The sequence below is a fragment of the Salvelinus alpinus genome, chromosome 28 (assembly GCF_045679555.1).
Source record: "Salvelinus alpinus chromosome 28, SLU_Salpinus.1, whole genome shotgun sequence".
NCBI lineage: Eukaryota > Metazoa > Chordata > Actinopteri > Salmoniformes > Salmonidae > Salvelinus > Salvelinus alpinus.
Genome location: NC_092113.1, coordinates 18,254,333 through 18,279,333, shown reverse-complemented (window position 1 = coordinate 18,279,333; position 25,001 = coordinate 18,254,333). Strand labels below are relative to the sequence as shown.

At 40.9% G+C, this 25,001-nt stretch overlaps 1 protein-coding gene across 2 annotated transcripts in view; it reads left to right on the top strand.

Moving 5' to 3' along the window:
• Positions 1-25,001, top strand: part of casz1 (castor zinc finger 1) — a 257,144-nt gene that overhangs the window by 155,941 nt on the left and 76,202 nt on the right. The window contains exon 1 of one of the 2 annotated variants that reach the window (XM_071371975.1): positions 7,101-7,536. The exons of the other annotated variant lie outside the window; for it this stretch is intronic. Coding sequence (XP_071228076.1) covers positions 7,488-7,536 — 49 coding nt within the window. The 5' untranslated portion in view covers positions 7,101-7,487. Of the gene's footprint in view, positions 1-7,100; positions 7,537-25,001 lie in introns of those variants that run through there. 2 annotated transcript variants of the gene reach the window in all.

The window sequence follows — 25,001 nt, the reverse complement described above, 5'->3', positions numbered from 1 at the left end:
CCGGTGAGAGAGAAAGGACCTTACAGGCCTAAGGTCTACCTGTATCACTGATGCGGCTGCAGGCTCCCTGCTTCTGCTTTAAGACCACTGGCCCACCCAGATGTTGCCTTATGAGTGCAGGAGCCCCATAAATGAAATTAAGGTGTCAATTAGTAAATTACGGCGTAATAACTCAGAGGGCAGACATTTAGAGACAGAGAGCACCTCGACTAAGTTCATTTCCTTCGGCCCAGGAGCTTCGAGTTTGGCACACGTCACTCTCCACCCCAGACTCGCTGAACAAGGGCCCCAGCGCTCTTCCCCTAATTTTATTTTCCCCTGGATATCTTTTTTTGATCAGCAATTTCCTTCTGTGGGTTTGTTTTTCGAATGCGAGGGATGCACTTTTTCTCTCCCCAATTTGGCTTGGGAGAATTTTATAATTTAGTAATTAAAATCTTTGTTAGGCTTTAGAAATTGCGGCTAATTGAATTTAATGGGAAGATGAATTTCAATTTTATTTGATTAGCGGGACCCCTGGCATAGGTATTTATGGAAAAAACTCTACAAAAATATGCTGTGTGGGCTAAAATGGCATAATAGAATTACGGATAATCGGATTTCTCCGTCATGAATTTCGCTCTAATTTTCCATTAGATAGCTGGTTTACAAATATTTGCTCATCTGCGATGGGAAAGGCTATCTGTCTAAAATGATTATGGACCGAGCCTTCAGAAATATGTCCCTTTTTTTCCTTCCCTTTTTTTCCTTCCCTTTTAAAAACCAGATTGCGAGGGATCAAAATTAGGAAGATTGCATTATGGATGTCTGCATCCGGGAGAGAACTGCGGAAGATATGATGATTAAAGGCAGGGGATGAAAGCACTGTTTTGAAAAATGTATTGACAGTAAAACACATTTTATCCACAATCTCTGCTCTCAGTAATATCATTTAGCACTGTATTATACAAGACAAAATATCTTATGCTGACAAACATACAGTACCTCATACCAGCTTGTGAAAGGGGACATTTTAATATATCTAGACAAGGATTTACCATATCAAATGAATATCAATACTCAATCATAATTATGAAGGCCAAATCCACATAAATTAGTGACACATATCATCAAGATGTTGATCATTAAGACTTTGGCGCATAGCCGTCACCAGTATGCTAGGTATGCCAAAGTTTAATATTCAGCACCTTCTCTGTGCAAAAATAAATATATAATGCTATATAAACAGACGTGAGAGGGAATAATATCCAACATCACAGACTCCCTAGAACAACACAAGGGCAAATGCTTTTGTCAAAGCCCGCTTGAAGCCTGAATTGAGCTTTGGCACATTCAATTTCCTGCCAATTTTACAAACTCGTGACAGTAAGTGTCAGAATAAACCATCCTTGATTATCTGTTAAAAAACACAAACTCTTAAAATTTGTCTTACTCTGGGAAAAAAGTTAAGGACACCATCCCTCTGTAACCAACACCTTCCGCCCATACCCTTGGCCATGTATCCTCCACTAGCCAACCTCTTAGCACAGTCTACCCCCCCCCCCCACACACACACACACACACTCCCCCCTCCTCACATTAGCTCACTCACTCTTTGCCCTGAACTGCCAGAGACAGCAAGAGGGGTTCAAAAACACAATCTAACTCTCGGCAAAGGTCAGATTTCTCACTCGGCATGTCCCTGAGCTTTGGGCACAAAAGCCCCTGAATTCACATCTTTCAACTGGGCCCTGGCTTTTGTCCTAGTGGAATGGAGGCCTGCGAGTGGGCCCTGCACCAGACCAGCCCCTCCTGGAGTGCGCAGTCAGGGGCGACCAAACGTCTGGCGCAGCGGCCCTTTGACTGATGTTCCCCTGCCATGTCACACCCCCACACACCCCTCCCTACCACCACACCTCATCCTCAACACTCTCCAGCATGCCCCATACAATACTCGGAGACCACATCAAACGAACGGCCCCCTCAGTTCTTATTGAAAAATAATGGTATCGCGCCCAAATATGGCAGCTAGAGTCCCGAGTGCCTGCAATGCCCATCCTCCCTTTTGCAGGGTTTTGCATTTTTTTACATTACAGAACCTGCTGCACTTCACAGTACAAGGTATAATGTGTTGTTTCAATCCCATTTCCAGTTAATGCTTGTTGTGTTATTTGTATGTGCTGCACCACTCGGGGGGCTCCCGAGTGGCACAGCGGTCTAAGGCACTCCATCTCAGTGCTGGTTCGATCCCGGGCTGTATCACAACCGGCCCGTGATCGGGAGTCCTATAGGGCGGCGCACAATTGGCCCAGCGTCGTCCGGGTTAGGGGAAACCGGGGTAGGACGTCATTGTAAATAAGAATTTGTTCTTAACTGTCTTGCCTAGTTAAATAAACGTTAAATAAAATTAAAAATTAAAAAGTCAGACAGATTTATGCTCGAATATCAATCAGCAGAATTCTGAGGCAATGTGTGAGGCAATGCACTGTACTGGACAATTGCACGGGTCTAAGTTCAATGTGGGACTGTCTTGAAATTGCATAAATCATTGGTACTGTAGTTTACTTTACTGTTATTGTTATGAGTGGGGAATTTGGGTCTTAGGCCTGCCTTAACTACAGATTGAACAAGTTGTACATGTACCTATAATTTCCCATAGTGCATTATACGACTTGTTATAAGCATTCATAGCTGCTCAAGGTTATTTATATCCTTTACATAATGGCTATAAATCCATTCAGAATGAAATAGACACACAGGAGATTTATGCATGTATAAATTTGCATGATCAAACTTGCCATTCATAACAACTAATCGCTCCTTATTATAGTCCACCCTAAGTACATTTAGAAATGCTTATAGTACAGTTATAATGTTAATGCACCACACACAGGTTGTTCATAGTAGTGATGGGAAGTTCGGCTCTTTTTACTGACTCTGATCTTTTCAACTTGTTCAGTCAAAATAACTCAACTTTCTACTGATTTCGTTCATTTGAGTCAGTAATGCAAGAGAGCACAATGAACTGAAAACTCAAAATATTCATGATTCTACAAGCCTCTCGTTCATATGTCGTTCACCATAAGGAGCTTATTGAAGCTGTCATTTGTGACTGAGACTTGTTAAAGTGGGCTTTAAACAATCTACATTTGTTGATTGCTAGGCATATGAATACGATTATTTCTTGGTACATTTGAAACAAGGTCTAGTTATGGCCGCAACCGAACTAGACTGTAAACGACTCTTGGCGGAATGCATTGCTTGACTGCTGTGAGGGTGATAAGCACAATATCGTTCACGAATTGCAGCACCCAAAATGATTCCTTTTCAAGTTTGAGTTTGTTGAGCAGAGGCTGTCTTTGTTTTGCTTTTACAAAAGCTGTGTCCATCATAACATTCAGTTATCAATTGATTGTATTCATTCTTGCACCATCCGATCAATTAACAGCTCTAAACATGTCTTTTTCTTCTCTATGCTGCCTGCAGCGTGATCTATTTTGCCGGCACGCAAACTGTATATGACAAACAGTTGTTGGTTGGAGCACGTCTCCGGACGAGCATGTATTAATCCTGCTGTGTAGAATTCATTGTGGCCAGCTGGTCAAATGAACTACAAAAATGTACGAGTCACTCAGAAAACTGACTCTCTCGAGTCAGTAAAAAGAGTTGTTCAAAAAGAACGAATCCTTCACAAACTACACATCACTAGTTCATAGAAAGTGCCTACACTCTGTAACCAACTATACTGAGCAAAAATATAAATGCAACACGTAAAGTGTTGGTCCCATGTTTCATGAGCTGAAATAAAAGATCCCAAAAAATGTCAATACGCAAAAATATTTCCCTCAAATGTTGTGCACATATCCCTGTTAGTGAGCCTTTCTCCTTTGCCAAGATAATCCATCCACCTGACATTTGTGGCTTATCAAGAAGCTGATTAAACAGCATGATCATTACACAGGTGTACCTTGTGCTGGGAACAATAAAAAGTCACTCTAGAATGAGAAGTTTTGTCACACAACACAATGCCACAGATGTCTCAAGATTTGAGGTAGCTTGCAATTGGCATGCTGACTGCAGGAATGTCCATCATAGTTGTTGCAAGATAATTGAATGGTCATTTCTCTACCACAACAATTTGGCAGTACATCCAACCGGCCTCACAACCACAGACCACGTGTAACCACGCCAGCCCAGGACCTCCACATTTGGTGTCTTAACCTGTGGGATCGTCTGAGACCAGCCATCCGGACAGCTGATGAAACTGTGGGTTTGCACAACCTAATACTTTTTGCCCAAACTGTCAGAAACCATCTCAGGGAAGCTCATCTGCGTGCTCGTCGTCCTCGTTGACCTGCCTGCAGTTTGGTGTCGTTACTGACTTCAGTGGGCAAATGCTCACCTTCGATGGCCGCTGGCAGGCTGGAGAAGTGTGCTCTTCACGAATGAAACCCGGTTTCAACTGTATCGGGCAGATGACATGGTGTCGTGTGGGCGAGCGGTTTGTTGATGTTAACGTTGTGAACAGAGTGCCCCATGGTGGTGGTGGGGTTATGGTATGGGCAGGCATAAGCTTCGGACAATGAACACAATTTAATTTTATCGATGGTAATTTGAATACACAGAGATACCGTGATGAGATCCTGAGGCCCATTGTCGGGCCATTCATTCGCCGCCATCACCTCATGTTTCAGCATGATAATGCATTGCCCCATGTCACAAGGATCTGTACACAATTCCTGCAAATTGAAAATATCCTAGTTCTTCCATGGCCTGCATACTCACCAGACATGTCACCCCATTGAGCAGGTTTGGGATGCTCTGGATCGACGTGTACGACAGTTCCTGCCAATATCCAGAAACTTTTTTGTTCATTGTAGTTATCACAGCTTATTGTGAAAATTACTTATTCGAAATTCGTGTGTCGCAATTTTCTTCATAATGCATTTTTGTACATTACACAATTTTCTTACAAATTCCAATTTGTTGTGGCTAACATTAGCTAGGTGGCTAAGGGGTTAGGGTTAGAGATAAGGGTTAGGGTTAGTTAATGTGCTAGTTAAGTAGTTAAAGTGTTATGGTTAGGGTTAGCTAACATGCTAGCTAAGTAGTTCGAATGTAGTAAGTAGTTGCAAAGTTCCTAATTAACGTGATTGAAATGCACTGTATACAAAATCATGTACTGTACATTAAAACATTTCCAAAAAATAATTTGTGTCTATTTCGCAATCTATGATAATGAGTTGCTGTAACAGGTCATGCTTGCTATTGGCATTCATAACAGCTCATGGCTCCTTATTATAGTCCTATGTAAATATATTCATGCTTATAATGCTTTCAAAATGCATCACACAGGTTGTTCATAGAAAGTTATTCTACTTACCCTCTCTACATTGTTTAAACAGTGTTATACATATATAGCCTCTACTTGTATACACAGCATATCACTTATAACTGGTCGAATGCAAGTATAAACACATTAATTAAGCAGCATTGCTAAACTTTAGACCAAAGTTTGCTAATGCTCCACAAGAAGATCACATCTCAGCAACTCCAGTTATTCCTCAAAACAAATCAGTTGGTATACTATACATTCATATGCTATAATCTTTTTCCTTTACCATTTGGCCATTCTGAGAAAAAATGTCACTGAAGACCCTTAGAAACCTGAAAACATGTTGCCTGTGGTTGCAGTTCAGCTTCACCTAAAACAATATTAGTCAATGAATCTTTATCTAATGTCTACTCTAAAATTGCTGTGGATTTAGTGTTTACCTAAGGTAGTGAATGTATTTTAATGGCAGGATCAGGGTGTAGGCCTTTGATTCGATTCCTTGTAAGGCCATTTTCCCCTTTAAGTGCTGTATTAAGGAGGAGACATTTTTCCATTATTTACTAGGATGACTCATCGTAATTACAGAATCAACCAAAACCTGTTTTATGTACACACTTTGGACTTTGCTGCCAGCAATCAGGAACTGAAGCCTTGACTCATATCATAGAATTATGTTTTTTTTTATAACCATAGACAAGTATATTTCCCCTTTTTCAAAAACATTGAACGCTAGTGTTATTCTTTCAAATGTTTTCTTTGTTATAAAAATTGTTGTTACTTATTCGTCATTGAAGTTGTTTGTGTTAGAAAGCACACTAATGTCTCAATGTTGTCTTGGTTAATTTCTAGTACGTTTGAATGATCTTATACTATGTGTATGACGTGAATATTTTATATAATACACTGGTAATATTGAACATTATGTGCAGAATGTCCAGAGGCAAACTTTGCATGCCACTGCGGAAGAAACTGCCAGGCAAATAAGCTAGGGGTTTGTCTTATAAAGTATTGATTGTCACCTGGTAACGGCTGTCGTTTATAATTTCACCTGAAATTACAATGAAAACTGATACCTTATCAGATGTAGGGAAGGAAAGGGGTAGAGAGAGTGAGAAAGGTGAGAGAGAGAGAGAATGAAAGAGAGAAAGAAAAAATAAAAGAGTGTGAGAAAAGAGAGAGAGAAAGATAATTAATTAAAGAAAGACTGCTGAAAAAGAGGCAAATTTGTTTGTTGGGGTATTTGGGAGAAATATTTAATATACCTGTACATTTCTAAACCAACAGTGCTGGATAAAGTTTCATAACATATGTGAATCTGGTCAGTACTCTTGTTTTCTTCCCGTAAGGGACTTCAGTCAATGTGATATATTTATAACAGTCTTCAAGAAATGTTGTGTTCGTAATCTCCAGTTGCAATGCACGTTTTATTTTTCCACAAATTCCACTTTTTAATTGTTATACCATAACATATATAGGTATCATGCAAAACATTGGTTTATTATAGTACTACAACCTGAATAATATCAATAAAATTACCTGATAAAATGTTGAAAAAATAATCATCTTAGTCTACCTTTGAAAACCATAAAAAGTCAAGTTTCTGAGCAATATCCTAAAAGTGTGTAATATTCTATATGAACCATTATTTCCCCCTAAACCTCTTTTTAATGTTGCTGCCTTCCTCATTTGAATAGAGCCAGGCAAGGCTCCACCCCAAGAGAGTTGAAAGGCTAGTAGACCACAAAGATGGAAAGGGCCAGCCCACTGAGGGGAGGAAAAAAACTGCTCCGGTTCCTGCTCTGCCGTAATTTCCTAGCCTATTCAGACAACATCACCAACAGCTTGGTGTGTGTGTGTGTATGGGAGCGAACCAGAGGGAGAGAGCGAGCGCACGAGAGGGAGCAAGCAAGCAAGCAAGCAAGCAAGGGGAAGGCTCTATATTCTTTCACCCACCCCCCATCAAACTACAGAGAGGAGGGGCCAGACCCCAGCTGCCAATCAAATTCACTCGTGGCAGCCGGCATTATCTCAGCAACAAACTATTGACAGATTACATGTCAAGGAGTTTAGTGCATGATTGAAGGAAGCCTTTTTATCTAGTTACTTTTCCGCTCTGCTTCCCCCTTCACCAACCAACCATTCTAATGATTTTCTAACAGAGTTTAGTAATATTATGAAAGTTACATGTCTGAGAGGATTTAACTTCGACTTCCCTGAATATGGTGAGTACTCTTCTTCTTCTCTACTATCTTGGTCAGATGTTTTATTAGTTGACAGTTAAAGGTGTGCCTTTATCACATACTAAATATACCGAGAGGGGGGAAGTTGTCCAATATTAAACTACACATGCTGTGTAGATATACACCCGAGTGTACACCCTTATTTATAGCTCTTTGACAGTGCCCAATGGTGGTTGCAATATCAAAATATGATCTCTGAGTTCACGAGCACACATTAGTGTACTCATAACACTGTGCAGCACATTCAAGTGGGGGGAAAAAGTTAGCTGAGCCAGTTTCATTTTCTCCTGTAAGAGTCAAAGTGTATATCTGTGCTCTGAAGTGAACCAACACACTGCAAGGCATTTTCACTTCATTTTCTCTTTTATAATGTTTGGTTCCTTTATTTGGTTTTAGGATTTTGAGTAGATGAATACGCTCCATACTGTAGAAATACAGACTGGTTCACCCTCGTAGGTATGTGAAATGGCATTAGGGTGTATTGAATGGCCTAAGGGCTTGTTGCCAAGGGGACAAAGCAAACAAACTGTTGTGTTCCTTATGTTGTCACACATGTAAAGGGAGCACAGCAACAACTGCTATCCCTTTTTTTGGTTGCTCCATTCATTTTGAATTGAGTTTAGGCATACATAACTAAAACAGGAGACAACACAGAATATATACACATACACAGTACCATATATACAATGATTTATCAAATTATGTGTACGTCTTAAATATTGTAGGAATGTTCAATATTCATTTGGCGTGAAATATCTGATCCAGAGTTTTCTAGACCACAGCTTGTGCTGAAACATTTCATGGTGTCATTCTCCCCCATGCTTTTTTGGACTAACCTGTTCAAAAATTTCAATTGATTACATTTCTTACTTAGACTTTGATATTCTAATCTGGGATACTTTTAAAGTCAGTTAACAGATTAAATGAAGCCTCGTCATATTCTTCAATATCCACGAATTTGGCTCATCGTATAGCTGTGTACTGTATGTTTGTGTGTTTGTTTATTGCGCATGTGTGTTTTTGTTCTCCTCTCTGTATCTGAGTGTGTGTGAGTGTTTTTCCTATGCGTAATTTAATTATTTTTACCATTGATACATATGACTGTGTTACTTTTCTGTGAGTCATTCTGGACACACACTGACTGTAACCTAACTTATTTCTGTTTCACGCAATTAATTTAAACAAAGACTGAAGATAGCAATAAACATAGTAAATTCCTGTTTATAAGTTCCTGGAATCACTATTTTGGTGAAAGATTGTTCATCATTTTGAAAGCAGCCTTTTGTATGGCTAAAAATGACAGAACGTTGCTGAGAAAATTTGGTTGATGAAATTGTTTGATATATTATTCCACTTTCAATTCATATAAACTTAACTGAATTATGCATTTTTACTACCGTTTATTTAAAGTACTTTTTGATATAGTGTACAATGGGTTTTGCTATAACTAAGCAATGTCCTTTTCCTGTATCATATTTGATACCTTACCTTCGAATAAGAATTCATTTTCTCTCTCTCTCTCTCTCTCTCTCTCTCTCTCTCTCTCTCTCTCTCTCTCTCTCTCTCTCTCTCTCTCTCTCTCTCTCTCTCTCTCTCTCTCTCTCTCTCTCTCTCTCTCTCTCTCTCTCTCTCTCTCTCTCTCTCTCTCTCTCTCTCTCTCTCTACTGCACCTGTCCTTATATGTTGGAGGGCCCTACACAGTTTCATTCAACATTAAAATAACGTGTTTGAGGTAGAAGCAAAGAATGCCAATACTTGATAATACAATTCTTATGAAGTGTGGCGTTCAGTGACAATCAACTTGTAGACCATTTTGCCGACAAACTCGCACAAACAGACCTAAGGGCTTGGCTATTATCTAGATGTTACCTTGGTTGTCCTGAATTATAGTTTTGAAACTACCAGTAAACAAGTATAACCCTCGATCCACCCAGACACACCCTAATTTGAAACTTTTCACTCAGCTCAGAAAATGTTTTTTTATTTTTTTACTTGTTTATGAGTCATAATAGCGATTGCCTTCTCCCTCAGTGAGTTGTCTGATTAACCCTTGGTGGGCCTTTCTCCACCTTTTACGGCCCTCTACAAAAAAAGGGTGAAATGATGGGGGAAAACAAGACCCGAGGTCTTGCAGCCTTCCATAACCTTTTATCACAATTTAGCCATAACCCGAATCAATTTGATGTCTTAAGCAATAAAAAATGCTGTTGCTGTCCTGATTCTCCGGCTCCTCGGATGACAGTAAATTTACATTTTTTAATTAAACTAGCTGGAATTTTTATGAGGGGGCTGGGTTATGCTAATGAGAATGTTGTGTACCACAGATTAACAGAGTTTTGAAATAAATTTAGCAGGGCGACGTTTGGAGGGGGGGGTGGAATGCAAGCCATTGTCTTTAACCCCTTTTATGCCGATTTCTTCTGGTGGACTCTGGTTATTCTGTGGAGCCCTGTCAGGCAAGAGTGCATTTTAGCAATGAGGTGATTAGTATCGCCATGTCAACCGAGGCAAAACATTTGAATTCCCAATATATTATTTACATATTGCTGAAAACAATACATAAAGGTGTGCTTTTCTTATCACTGACATATATCGGAATATGTCATTGTGATGACTGACTGTTTGTGAATGACAATGAAATTCTGTATTTTCAAGCACAACAAAAGTTCATACTTCAGTAAATTTTTAACAACAGAGTTATGCAAAACTGTGAACAATTTAAGACGTATATTCATTAGGCTATTTATCTACTTAATTGGTTCACAATTACATTTTCTAAATATATTTAAATTTTTCAATAATTTCCATATTGTAGTTTTGACACAGGTAACTTTCATATCAATTCGTTAATTTTCATTTCAAATCAAAACACACACGTACGAACAATTATTGGGGCATTGTAAAAAAAAAAAAAAAAAAAGAGTGTCATAGTTAATCGCAATGTATATGTTTGTGTAGTTTTATGGTCCGCTCCGAGTGAGTGTGTGATTGATGTTATGTGAGGCTGTGTGTGTTATACCAGGCTTTAGAACAGCTAGAGGGAGAGGGAGCACAGGCAGTAGAGAGAGAGAGAGAGAGAGAGAGAGAAGGACAGCTGAGTCCTGCCTGAGCATGTCCCCCGTCATCAGACACAAGCCACCCTACACCATAATTACCTTAGTCCCCCCCTAATACCCAATTCGCACCAACTCCTTTTTTTGTACCAGCAGACAGGGAGAAACATCCGAGATCAAACGCTCAAATGCTTAAATCAAGTCCAGATGCACATGGACGTCCATACATCTCCCGGGCAGCAGTAGGCAGGCAAAGCGTTCAGGGGGGGCTACTTGATATGGGCCAGGAGCAGGGGCAAGTGGCATGGCCGCCCCCTTTCTTCACTCCTGTGCACTCATGCAGTGGCCAGCACCTAATTAAAACCTCAAAGCTCCCCGTCACCAATCTGGAGTAATGGCCTTATTAATACTCGGAGAGGAAGTACTCCAGAATAATAAACAGGTTGCACCTTTAGGCCTTCGTTATGTCTTTATTATCCTCAAATCCACCAGGGCAATTTAAAAATATATATATATATATATTACTAAAAACTTATTTGTCCCAGCTAAAGAAAAAAAAAGTTTAGATTTAAAAAATATATATTATTATTATTATTTTCTATTATATTCTTTCAGTACAAGTATAATTGCAAATATGTTTATTTTGTGTCTTGAGTGTCTCATACATTTACAAAATATGTCGAATTTGCCTGAAAAAATATGACATTTGATAAATCGACATCTTTATATTTCTCAGATTTGTGTGTAGGCTGAGTTGTATTATCTTCTTTCTGCTATAACCCCATGAAATAAAATACGAGGAGGATATCATCTCAACTTGTTAATCTGAAGCCCCAATGTGCAATGTCATGTATTCACATGTGCAGAGTCAATAGAGAGGCTTCTCTCTATGGCTTTTATGCTGCGCCGTTTCATTCACAATTTTACATATGAAATTATAATTTCATGCAAAGTATGGGAGAAGAATCATCTGGGCTCGTTGATATGCCATATAAGAGAGAAAAGGAGGAGAAATGTGGAGACAATTAGCAGTGTGAAAGACTATGCTGCATTTGTCTGAAAAGCACAGGCTCCACTGGCCTCGAATGAATTTGCATGCTTCGCTTATCGAAGCACACTTATTAGGCCCGTCTGAAAGAGAGATTAAGCCGGCACAAAACACGTTGACTAATCCTTTTAAATATGGCAGGGGGGTCTCGAAGGTGTGAACCACCCCTTATGCAGGTTAGGGTGGCCAGGATGGGTATGGTATGTGACAGTGTGCGAGTAGCATGGAGGACCTGGGACAGAAACGTTGGGTTAACTGTTTAATGATAGGGACAGTGATTGACATAGATAAACTATCAGCATTTCATCTCTCTGGAGAGTACCTCAACCTTCTCATCTCTGGGACAAATACAGGGGAAGGGTCAGCGGGGTTGAGACAACAAAGAAAGCACTTTGGGTGGTCGTAAAATCACATTTTGTCATGTTACCGTAACATCAGTTGTAGTTTAGTTGTAGTTTCAGTGGAGTAGGGTTAGGGTTATGAGGTGTTGTTTTGAATTTGTCTTTGCCATCTTGAATTTGTCCTCTCCTTCCGTTTCGGTATAACTTTTTGATAGGGAAAAGAGAGAGAGAGAGAAAAAGAAACAAACATGTACGTCTCTTGTCTGTCACCTTCGTGTTTGCACTGCCGAGCTCCAGAGCCAATACCCCTGTCCTCTTTGGTAATTGACTGCAAACAAGGACGCTGGTGGCTTTCAGACAACCACCCCCAGTCCCCTCCCTCCCTGCACCTCGTGTCCCCAACTCACCGCGTCCACAACCCTCCACCCCTCAACCCCAGGTTCCCCTGATTCGTCGTGTTTTTTTATTTTGACATTCTATTCACTTGGGTCAGTAGAAGGCAGCACCAGCAATAATTACTGTCTGTACATGATAAATCTAAAGCACAGCTGTTCAATTCTGTCATTTGAGAGAGAGAGAGAGAGAGAGAGAGAGAGAGAGAGAGAGAGAGAGAGAGAGAGAGAGAGAGAGAGAGAGAGAGAGAGAGAGAGAGAGAGAGAGAGAGAGAGAGAGAGAGAGAGAGAGAGAGGAGAGAGAGAGAGAGAGAGAGAGAGAGAGAGAGAGAGAGAGAGAGAGAGAGAGAGAGAGAGAGAGAGAGAGAGAGAGAGAGAGAGAGAGAGAGAGAGAGAGAGAGAGAGAGAGACTCTGTAACTTGATCGGATTACATGGTTCTAGGGCCCACACCTGTTAAGAGGCTGTTAGCGGAACAGTTGGCAGTCCTATGCCCAGAACATTATTATTATTTCTTTACTGCTTGTTTTTTTCTGAGACCCCTTTTGGGGATTTCTCACTCTATGTATGACATAAGTTCTATCCTTAGGGGGGCTCTGGCCTCAGAGGGGGGGGGGGGGGGCTCTGGCCTCAGTACAGGTTAATGAGGGGAGCGCATGGTGTGTGAGGCTGCGTTAATGGTCGTGTGTGCTTGTGAGAGAGAAAGGCCAGGTCATCTGACATCTTTCCCTCTCCTGAGACATGTTGTCTGCCATCAGTTTTGCTTCACTCCCAGACCTCAGTCAGTCTGGAGCCGGCCACGAACGATGTCCACACACACACACAAGTAATGCGGCAGCAAGTGAGAAAATAATTGGATTTGCTTTGTTCTGCCGCAAAGGGATGGGGGACAGGTGTTGTCACTGTGTTAAAATGGTTTTGGTTAAACCAGACAAAAAGAAGAGGTTTGGTTGAGAACATTTGTTCCGTTTGTTTAAAACAAACCTCAATACTGCCTGAATGAGGCAATTCATATGACACCAATTAAACATCTGAAATGCAGATACACCTAAAATTAATTTAATAGTTGTTCATGCTTTAATAGTTGTTCATGCTTTAAAGCAGTTTGTGGAGTTTCTGCAGCTTATGTGTGAAGTTCAAAATTAGATTACATTTGTAGGTTGTTTTTCTGTCTTACTGCGACGTCTCACAATTACCTTATTTGGCAATCAGCAGTAACACAGCTCTTCAGCTGAGTCTCTGTATGTGGAAAACATACAGCGAATGCTACATATTCCCTAGCTGTGAATAGGACATTATTGGACAACATGATACGACTTGAGAAGACTATGAAATATTTCTCACCGTGCCTCATAAACGTCACGTTTTCGCCCCCACATGTTATTGACACACAGCAGTTGCCACAACTGCGCATTGCCTCGATGACTCCCATCTGCTCTGTGCCCAAAGTGTCATGTCTAGAACCGTACCAGCTGATCTTCAGAGTAACATAGCCAGTAAGGGCTTATTGTTTTAACAATATTGGAGGCCCCCTCTCATGCCCCTCACCCACGTTCCCTCTGTTCTCTCCCTTGATTCATTTCACCGACTCCTCGGCTGCTGGAAAATGGCGTTCATTTCTTTATTACCTGTTTGACTCTCCAGCCTTATTACTGGAGCCCCTTAATGTTCTCCGTAACCGTGGAAACCAGATGAATAAATGTCCGCCAAAGAAAATTAGATGATTAAACAGGTCACCCTTGCAAAACAAATTCGCTTGGTCGAGCGCAATTTGTGTACCGAGTGGCTGTCTTAACAGTTTGCTAACAAGGGGATTGTTTGTTGGGCTAACTGAGAGAGAACCGAGAGGAAGGGGACAATACAGACATCTGGAAAGGGAGGACTTGAAAAGGATTGAAAGAAACGCTTGTGATAATTGTTTAGGTTTAGAATACAGATCCTAAAATCATTTATAAGTGGCTAGAATACACACGTTTCACAACTGTTTTAGCTTTCTCTTCAGTCCAGTCACACGTGTTCTTATTTTCACATTCATGTACCAAATCAATGTTCCTGTTATTGTACAGTAACTCTGCCCTCGGATCCTTTGTACAGAACCTACAAATATGACAGTTAGAATGTAATACTTTAGAGCTCGACTACTGAGCACCAGAGCCTCCTCAGTTTGAGGAAATGTTCCTTTCCAGTGTGTATTCATGTCAAATCTCACCACAAACATGCAGAAGTAACGTTTAAGTTTAAAGGCACCCATGCGTGTTCATCATCAGATCTCTCAGGCTTGTTGTCCGCAATCAGCGAAGAGCAGTGGCAAATAGAATTTCCCTCATTTACCAAGCAACCAATCATTACTGGTAATTGTCCTTGAGGCCATCTGTATGGGATAGATCGTCCTCTGTCCCTGTTATAACAGAGATGTCCCTTGTCCCAAATGGCACCCTATGGCCTTTATAGTGCACTTCTTTTGACCAGGGCCCAAAGGGCTCTGGTCAAAAGTAGTGCACTATTTAAGGGATAGGGTGCCATTTGTGACACAGCGATGGTCATGAGCTTACATTGACATGTAGCGGCTAGTACCGCTCTAATATGCCAGTCACAGCACCAGCAAGTCAAAAGGAGACTACGTAACCCTTTCATAAGCAATGCAAAACATCCTGTTTAATGCACATCCACGACAAACTGTAGGTGATGATTTAGGATGTATAAAGCATGTCGTTTTTTTGTTGTAAAAATGTTTTTTTTGTATCATCTATGAATAATGTTTTGAAGGTTTTCTGTAGAGCCACTCGCTAGTGTCACCAAGTATTTTTCCCATGTAACTCCCCCACCCACCAGCTCTAACTCTAACCCCCCTTTCTCATAGTGGTTTTACCATCCTACAACTCATTGTAGACAAAAATGTCCATATCATACAGTTTTTTACTGTTTGGTGTTTTCATGTCCTGTAAATAAGAATTGGCCTGGGCGGATTTAGCTGTCTAACGATAGGGCAAAACACGCAGACTTGGACTTAAAACCATGGCTGCGATTCCCATTGTGACCACAAATCATAAATGTTGGCGACTTAGCGGTGGTGTTGTTTATGGAAGGACGCCACGCTACGCCACTCAAGGGTGTTGGCTGTTTACACTGAAGCGCCACCACTTTACTTGCATTCGCTCTAAAACAACACCCCCCCAAACCATCTTTTTGGTCCCATCTCTAAAGTTGACCCCACATTTATAAACAAAGATTAAGGGGACGGTCCACTTTAAGGGGAGGTGTTGTTTATGATACCTTTTGATCCATCAGCAGGACCAATGATGGTGAGCTAGGAGGCATTTTTTTTGGGGGGGGGGTATTTCTACGTCTGAAACTGGAAAGCACTTGTGCATTATTGATGTTTTAATTTGTGCAAATGCCTGAGTCTTTGTTAAGTGATTATAGTGCTAGAGAGATAACAGGGAGCTACTTATCTTCTATGAAACAAGAGCTCGCTCACTGCCCACACCGAGAGAAGCTATTGGAGTAAATCTAACCAGTTCCGTGCAGTAGCCTACCCACACTTTGGCTTGGCGAGAGAGGGGGGAGGAGAGAGGGAGAGAGAGAAAGAGTCGAAAATATCAACGTGTCCGAGATAAAAAAGAAATTCAGTTTATCCTTTGTCCTTATTTCAGTCTTGCCTCTCCCATTTATGATGCTGTTGTATAGGTCTTTCACATCCCTTATCAAAAATGATTTGCTATAAATATAATAAAAGTGACCTGAAAAGGCCAATAAGCAAATATTCTGCGTGACACCCAAGGCAACTGACCTTGAGAAAGAATGCAAAGTTATAATGCCCCATGCATGCAAAACAAACCAATAAAAGAATGCCCATGGAAAGAGAGGGAGTTTAGGCAAATATAAGAAAGAGCGGAGAGGGACTGGTTTTTTATACCCTGATTAACTAGGAACAAAGGTTCATAAATGTTTCCATGACGTGGTTTTGTGCCATTGGAACCCAATCATTTATAACTGCCCTACAGCAAGACAACTCATCAGATAAACAAAGGAAAATAAAGTATGGAGATAAAGTTGTGCCGACTACATTTAGTTGTTGTGCCATACTAATTCTAGTTTAGTCTTGCCTACTAAATGTGCATAGTGTATATATTATAACAAGTATGAGCATTTTTTTTCACATCTGAGAGAGAAATGGAGTATGTAGATAAAGTTGCATCTACTACATTTAGTTGAGTTGTGTTTACTACATTTAGTTGAGTTGTGTTTACTACATTTAGTTGAGTTGTGTCTACTACATTTAGTTGAGTTGCGTCTACTACATTTAGTTGAGTTGTGTTTACTACATTTAGTTGAGTTGTGTCTACTACATTTAGTTGAGTTGTGTCTACTACATTTAGTTGAGTTGTGTCTACTACATTTAGTTTAGCTGTGCCAAGCAAAAATATTTTTTTTATATTTTACATCTGAGAACGATCAAGTCATCCATAGCACAAAGTCACATCAGTGGTGCTTCACTGTGACAGGCTTGTCTCCTTGTATGCAAACGCTGTTTGGCGTGTAGGCCGAAGGTCGCAGTAGACGGTGGTGATGAGGTTACAGCTCCTCCTCTGCTGTTTGCTGTCTCTATCATCACCGTCTCCAAAACGAGCCTCTATCGTCCTCCTGGTCTCCCTTTCTCCTACAAAGGGCTCCGGCTCCAACTTGCAGCTGTTCACACACAACCTGTCTGACTATATCACACAGCACACACTATCATACCTGGGAAACACGCTACATTCACCAAACTGGAACCTCATGAATACAGCTTCTATCAATGCCAAGTATCTTTTTGAGAGCTATAGACTTGGTTCAGTCCTAATTCATTACTTTTTGTGTTATGGCCGTTTTCTTTGTAAACATCATCAGTTGGAGGCTGGGGGGATAGCTGTTGCCGTCTGTTATGAGCTCCCTGGTGGAGTTACTGTACAAAACGCACACACACGCACGCACACACACACACACACACACACGCACGCACGCACGCACGCACACACACACACACACACAGCCACACACACAGCCACACAAACAGTCACAGGCTTCCCCAAGCATTTACTGCTTTATGAAGCTGTCTCATGAACCCACCAGCAGAACATGATAATACAGTGGGGGTAAAAAGAAAGAAAAGCCCACATTACTTTGATGATTTGGTGTCATTTGTGGACTACAAAATGCTGCATTTATTGTGTTGAGGGAGAGGAGAGAAATTCAGAATTTCAATTAGTGTACGTAATCGGAACCTGCCCGCTTTGATAGGCATTTTCTGAAAAAGAATACAGCGGCACTTGTAAAACATTAATTAAGTGGGGAGTTTTTTAAAGGAACGGGTAAAGTGTGCTTTATGCGGGAATAAAGGACATTTACCTCACACAGAGGCCGTTTCAACCCAAACCAATTGGAAAAACGCCTTGAGTGGAGAGACAGGGAAAAAAAGCTTTAATTTAGAGCTTTCAGTCATGCTATAAAGTAGACGATATCATATATGAATGCCAGCTTTTTCGCTGAAGAACAGAAATCTATCCGTGGCCGAGTGAAACCCGAGCCAGCCCGAGGAAAACAAGCCTCTATTTTAACGACTTTCTACATGACAGATGACATTTAGGCCGTCTTTTGGATCACATTGCTCTGACATGATCTCTTACTTTGCCAGACCTTCGATAATTAATGGTTGATATGAATTGTTAATCGTAACTTGATATCAATTCTTTTTTGCTATTATCCAGCATAAAGATGATTACGGAGAGCACACAATATTGCATATGAGACTGGAGATTTTTACTGTCATGGTTGGAGAATGCATTCTCAAAACATTCCGAATGTAAATGGAGCCTATAATAGAGTGATGTGGTTGATTGTACATGTCCATGTTTGATTGGGACTGTGGTATGTTTGTGTATGTTGTAAGGGACCTAAAGTCCTACTCTAGTCTCCTTTTCAGCTCACTTATCAGCTGATTTACTTAACAATAGGGCACATCTCAATAGGTGGTCCAGGTATCCTCATGACATGATACAAGTGGGAGGGTGGGCCTTTCCTTATTTGTTTTCTATTGCTCCTCAAGCAAAGGGGGAAGCCGATGACATCACAAAGTCAACATCAGACCAACTCCTTGAATGGCCTACTCCAGGAAGTTAGCGCTTGTGTCTAAAAAAACAAAACACAATTTTGCTCAAAACATATATTTTTACCCTTAAGTATGTGTACATTATTTAAACGTAGGATATTGTTTTTGAACAGGAAATGTAAAAAAATTGTTATTAAGCTTTAGCGTCTATTAAGCTTTCTTGGAAATAACACTCTGTGTTAAACAAGTCTTAGTGGCGTTGCTAGCTGAAATGTATAACCCAACCGGCACTTGTTGTCCCTATAGGATTGTTACAGTATCTCATTTTGTATACCTGTTTACCTCGTTTTTGTTACAGTATCTGTCATTTTGTGTGCTTTTTGCCTATTGTTTTGTATTTTATTTTACAATGTCTCTTATTTTGTGTGCTTTTTGCCTTGTTGTAGTTACATTATATCTCATTCCCTATGCTTTTTACCTAGTTTTTCATCATGTCATATCAGGACAGACTATGTTTTATACCCCAATAGATCATTTACTCTGTACATAAGCACCACAATAGGGCTGAACTGACTGTGAAATAGGAACTTCCTACTATCACTGGTATCAGTTAAGGCCAAGGCTGTCTAAGGTAAAATATTCCCACATATACAAGAGAGTAAAGTGCAATAGTTGATGATTATTGAAGTTTATGGTGAGCATATCTCTCAACAAAGAAAAAAGAAAAAGAAAGGGCCTCTTCACATGTTTTTTGAGATGTCGTGAATTGTTGTCCATATGCATTTTCCACAGACAATTGTAAATCCTCTTTGGGTTGGCGACGATGAGTACACATACAGATGATGCATTAAAACTCCCATAACTCGCCCAGCAAAGCTCAAAATCAATTGGAATGGATAGTTAAGCTGGCCCCTAAAAATCAATGAGCAATTCATGTCCTTGATCAGTGTGTCATTTCTCTCAATGTTAGAGGCTAAAAAGCTCTCAGAGCAGGACACACACACCCTTAAAAACGTTTGTGTTGATGAAGAATAAATACACGTACATAGGGTTCTGTGTAATTAACAATGATTTCTGTTTGATTAGTTTAAATATAGGTTTTAAGCATGTCGTCATGCCAATAGTTGGTTATACAGGACATTGCTTTACATTAGACTGTGTGTGTTATTGATATTTGGCCAAGGCCTCACATTCTTTCTGGCTATAAATCCTGTATGAACCCACATTTACAGAAATACAGTTAAATGATGTGGGGAAATGTTATCTGGGTTGGACTCCATTGGTTAATATCGCAATCAAGCTATCAAAAATATCAAAGGGTCAAATTTCAAGGCTTGCATGTTTTTTTTTGTCCTGCAAAATGTCGCAATCAATTTGCGTGGCATACCAAGCCTGAAAAACAGAAAAAGCTATAACCGCACACATACACACACACACACGTGGGAGAGGGTAAGGGGATAAGGTTGACCAGGTTAAGAGGAGAAAAAAATGCTATATTTCAAAATAGTAATTTTGTCCTTATTAATGCCATTAGTGTAACAGTCAGCATGGATCAGATCAACGGATGACCGAAGTAACTCCTCTGTCTCGGCGCTGTGACGGGATCATGTCGGGAACAATTTGAGAATTTCGTGTTGACGAGTGAAGTTTCAAGTGCTGCAGTATATCCTGTAACCCCCCCACCCCCTAAATTATGCCTATAGTCGCTCTCGCTCTCTCTCACTCTCACAGTCACTCACTCAGTCACTTAGTCTCTCTCTCTCTCTCTCTCTCTCTCTCTCTCTCTCTCTCTCTCTCTCTCTCTCTCTCTCACAGTCACTCACTCAGTCACTTAGTCTCTCTCTCTCTTTCTCTCTCTCTCGCTCTCTCTCACTCTCACAGTCACTCACTCAGTCACTTAGTCTCTCTCTCTCTCTTCTCTCTCTCTCACTCCTTAAATATTTTTATTTACATTTCCTACTAACATTAAGTTCTAGATGTCATTGCTGGCCAAGTCTCTCATTTTAGTGCTGCATTTTCAACCCACATTCAAGTAATGACAATGTGACTGTCCTTTCTGATTCACAGGACATTCTCTGAGGCTAACCAGCCATACTGTGATTCCTAGGCTGGCGTTTAAGCACAGTATTATTGGTTATATCACTTCTGAGAATGTTATACCAGTGCCAAATTCCAATCCTAGAGTAGAAATGGACAGCAATGTGATGCTGTTTCTAAAAGCAGAACTCTTTTCCTATTATCAGTCTTCCAGTATCTCTTTCCCTCACTCTACTAAGCCTCTAAGTTTGATAGATATTAGCACAGTATAAACTGCCAGTTCAGTCCAGTTGCTCTTGCTAAACAGGTGGGCCTCCTGCGTGCCCATGTTCTTGGTAACTTTCTAAGGGGTATTCAGTCCATTCTGTCCCTAGCTAGGCTAAATGCCTCAGATTTGGGCGAAGAGGGCCTTCGAACCAGTTGTCACCTGTCATAAAGTTGGAGAGTTATGGGAGCAGTGGAGCAGTTGCTCGTCTCTCTGAGGTGAGAAATGTTCCAGCAGCTGCCCTCAACTCCCTCCTCCGCCTCCTGTTTTTTTAGGGGAGGATATTTTTTTTGTCATTTCCAATAAAGCAGTAAATGAATGTTTGTGGCAACTGGGGCTGTAAGGGAGCGAATTCCAGCGTCGCACACTGTCACTCACAACCCTGTCCACCACCAGTCATAAAAACACACAAGGATTATTCCTTTTTTTAAAGTAGGAACCTTTTCGATTGGTCTATGCAGCTTCTTTTAGTTCCTGCTCCTCCTACTTGTCTACCTAGCTGAAAATGACTTATTCCGTTCGTGCCACTAGCCTTGTTGTCTTTTCTTTTCTCTAACGTAGTGGCACACCTCTGTGTATGGCATGTAGCCACTCTTCTGCTTCTCTGCTGCCTCTCTCTTTCCATCTCTCTCTCTCTCTCTCTCTCTCTCTCTCTCTCTCTCTCTCTCTCTCTCTCTCTCTCTCTCTCTCTCTCTCTCTCTCTCTCTCTCTCTCTCTCTCTCTCTCTCTCTCTCTCTCTCTCTCTCTCAATCCATCTGCATCATGTCAATCTGTCAGACTGCCAGTGTCTGTTCCAATTAGATTCCACTTAATACATGTAACCTCGATTAACATGCAATCAAGCCCAGATAAATCACGTCCTTTAAGTCCGTCCCCCCCATCCTCTCCTGTGTTGCTTTGCATCATTCTGTTTTCATCAACTAGCTTTACTGCCCACAATGTTTTGTCACACTGTATAAGATCACATGTTGACAATACGAGTCGGTAAAGCTTAGTCAACATTGAAAGAAGGTAAGAAGGAGGTACAGTATATTTCTCCTCCGTGGTGGTTGTTCATTTTGTTTTGCCCCGGCATGCAATCATCTCACACCTCTGTTTGCAGTAATGTAAAAACTTCCTCTTGTGGTTCAAACTCTTTTTTTTTGTGCCATTTCGGTCTTCAGTGGGTGTAAGTTTCTTGATTTCATCACTTAGTTCAAGCATACAACACACACTCGCTGGAGTTCTACGATGCTTGAGGATGCAGAGGCAGTACTGTACTATAGTCTCATCAGTGATCCCCATAGCCTGAGAGTGTTAGCATCCCTAGATTGCTGGTCAGGGTACAACACAAACAAGGCCATAGTATCAATCCCCCAAATAATCACAAGAATGAATGCAAAATAAATCAGGCAACTAAATATAGAGATGCATGTTCTTTCTCTGCTGACAACTGAAATAGTTATCTGCCTCTGTATTAGCAGTAAACAAATACAAATACACAAAAACTAACATCCACCAGGGGATTGAGGGGATAGATAATAATTATTTATCTAAGTTAATAATTCACACTGTTTATGCTAATACCGTGGGGGACTGTTGAATTAACAAAGACAGAAACCTAAAAATACAAACTGATGCAAAACAACCTGGGGCGGTAAAAAAGCACACACAGCACTCTGGGGTCTTGTTTTATTAATCGGCGGCTAAAAGTGCTAACATTGACACGTGGAACAGATTAGCCCTTTAATAACCGGGGAGGGTCAAGATGGCGGTAGGATCGGTGAGAATATCCTTGTCTGAGACTAGCGGCCTCTGTGTTTTATATCCCCGACTCCTGCCTCCAGGGGCTAGCCTCATGCTAACGATAAACAATGACCTAGCTTTTAGCTTTAGTCTGAGGAGACTTGAACCAGAGATTATAGCTTCACCTCAGCAATAGTTTTTTTGCAAGCAGTGGGGTGGTTCCAAGCTTACAAATGTTGGTTCCCAGAACATTGTGGGGAAGTAATTTTTCAAATAACCGAAGGAGAACCTTTAGGGAACATTCTGTGCTAGCTGGGTTTACTATGTTAACTCCAACAATCATGACTTTAGAGTTTCAATGTACCAACACTATTTAGGATGGTCTGCCTGCCTGTTTCCTAATGATACAGTAAACTACATTTAGAGTGATGTATTATTATTGCGTCTCGGCTGTGTCCCGCTCTGTTGTATTTAAAGTAGAAGCTATAGTCTAGTTGGAGAAAAACAGCTTTGTTTCATTCATCCGGCCCTACATGCTCAGGGTGAAGCTGTATGCCATTAATCGTTTTAAATATCTCAATGCTCCTCCATAGTCGACACGGGTTGCCAGTTTGCAGAGTGTAAATAGGGCTCGGATTTAAATTAAGCTATGAGAAAGGCTCAGGTTGATCCATTTCTTATCTGCTGAGTTGTCAGCCTCAAGCCTTTTATGGGACTTTGGTAAAGCTTACATGGACAAGGAAATTCACCAGTCCTGGCAATGTATTAGTAGCCTTTGCACTTGTTCCCTTATAAAGGGTGTATCTTGTTACGCCCAGAATTGTGTACTATCTACTTTTCAACTTCTGTCAGAAAACATGATGAACTACCATTTAGTCTTTCATTTCATGTACTACATTTATGAACTTTTGGTAAGAACAGAAGTAGTTCTTTGTCTGAATGAGTATTCAGTATTCACACAATAACCTCTGTCTCTCTTTCCTTGTCTAGCTCACCACTAAATCCATAACAATGTTGCACTGTCCCTTTAAAGGGGATGACAGTTTTGACAAAAAGTTTGGATTTTTTTCTTCTTCTCGTTCCCAGAGAAAAATAGCGAATAACGCTGATGAGTTTTAGCAGCTTCAGCCAGGCGATGGGCAAATATAATAAGTGTTTTCTTAGACGTCACCCGTGATTATCTCATCTTGGCATTTTGGGTGAATGTAGTGGATTTAGAGGCTCGCTTCCCATTGTGCTGACATCACCCTTTAACAAACGAAATTAAATCATGGCTAAAATCATTTGAAACTCTCCCAGAGTCTGTCTGAAATGGCTAAACAATGAGTGTCTGGGACATTTTTAAGGGAAGTGTGTGTGTGTATGTGTGTGTGTTTAGGCATGGGGGGATGGGGTATACTGTGGAAATGGGGGCAAATTTAGCCTCACACTGAATAATTGGATGAGGGGGAGCCAATATTTAACAATTTCTGGGCTGTCGCAAGAGCATTTAGAGGACAGTGTTCTGGCGCAGTACTTTGTGCTTTATGTGTGTGTGTATCTCTTTCTCTACTTATTATATTTATACTCATATAAATAGTTAACACATACAGACATTTTATCAAAGGAATTAAACTATAAAGACTACAAACTACCTTATACTTAGTGTTGTAACAAATGTTGCTTTGCTATCCATCTGTGAGAAATATACATTATGCTAATATATAGAATTTTACATTGAAGGAAAAACAGTCGAACTTGATCCTACATCAATCAATTTGTCATAGACAATTTTAGCCTATGTAATGATTTTCATGAGAGTATATTATCACACGTAAAAATGTGGTTTCTTGATACCGTACAGCTAGACATTTATAGATTCCTGAAATTAAAGGGCAATTTTCCAGTTGCTCGACCCAGTCTAAGGGCCCGACCCAGACTAATTAGTTAAATATTTGTTGCTGGGACATTTTTAGCTCTGATGAAACAATAATAGTGTCTTAGGCTATGCTATGCTATTAGCCTGTGCTAGCCTGGCTGAGGTACAAGCAGGCCAGTGGACTGTCCAGCCATCCATTCTCTCCCCTCGCATGCCGTGACTTGCCAACCATGACCCTGGGAAGTGAGCGAGGAAGTGAAGGAGACAAAAGGAGCCGGTGAAGGAGTGCAGTGGTGGAGTGTGGAGGTGCACTGGGCCACTGTTCGAGGCCTCAGGCCGGCTGGCGTGGGCCAATGTGACAGGATTAGCCAAGCCCCGGTGAGCATGGCTGGTAGTGTGAACGTGTGTGTGTGTGTGTGTGTGTGTGTGTGTGTGTGTGTGTGTGTGTGTGTGTGTGTGTGTGTGTGTGTGTGTGTGTGTGTGTGTGTGTGTGTGTGTGTGTGTGTGTGTGTGTGTGTGTGTGTGTGTGTGTGTGTGTGTGTGTGTGTGTGTGTGTGTGCGCGGCCCAGGCAGGCAGGCAGGCAGCGTGTACAGCAGAACAGGATCCAGAACTGCTGCTTGCCACCAGCATAGCAAAGACAAGAG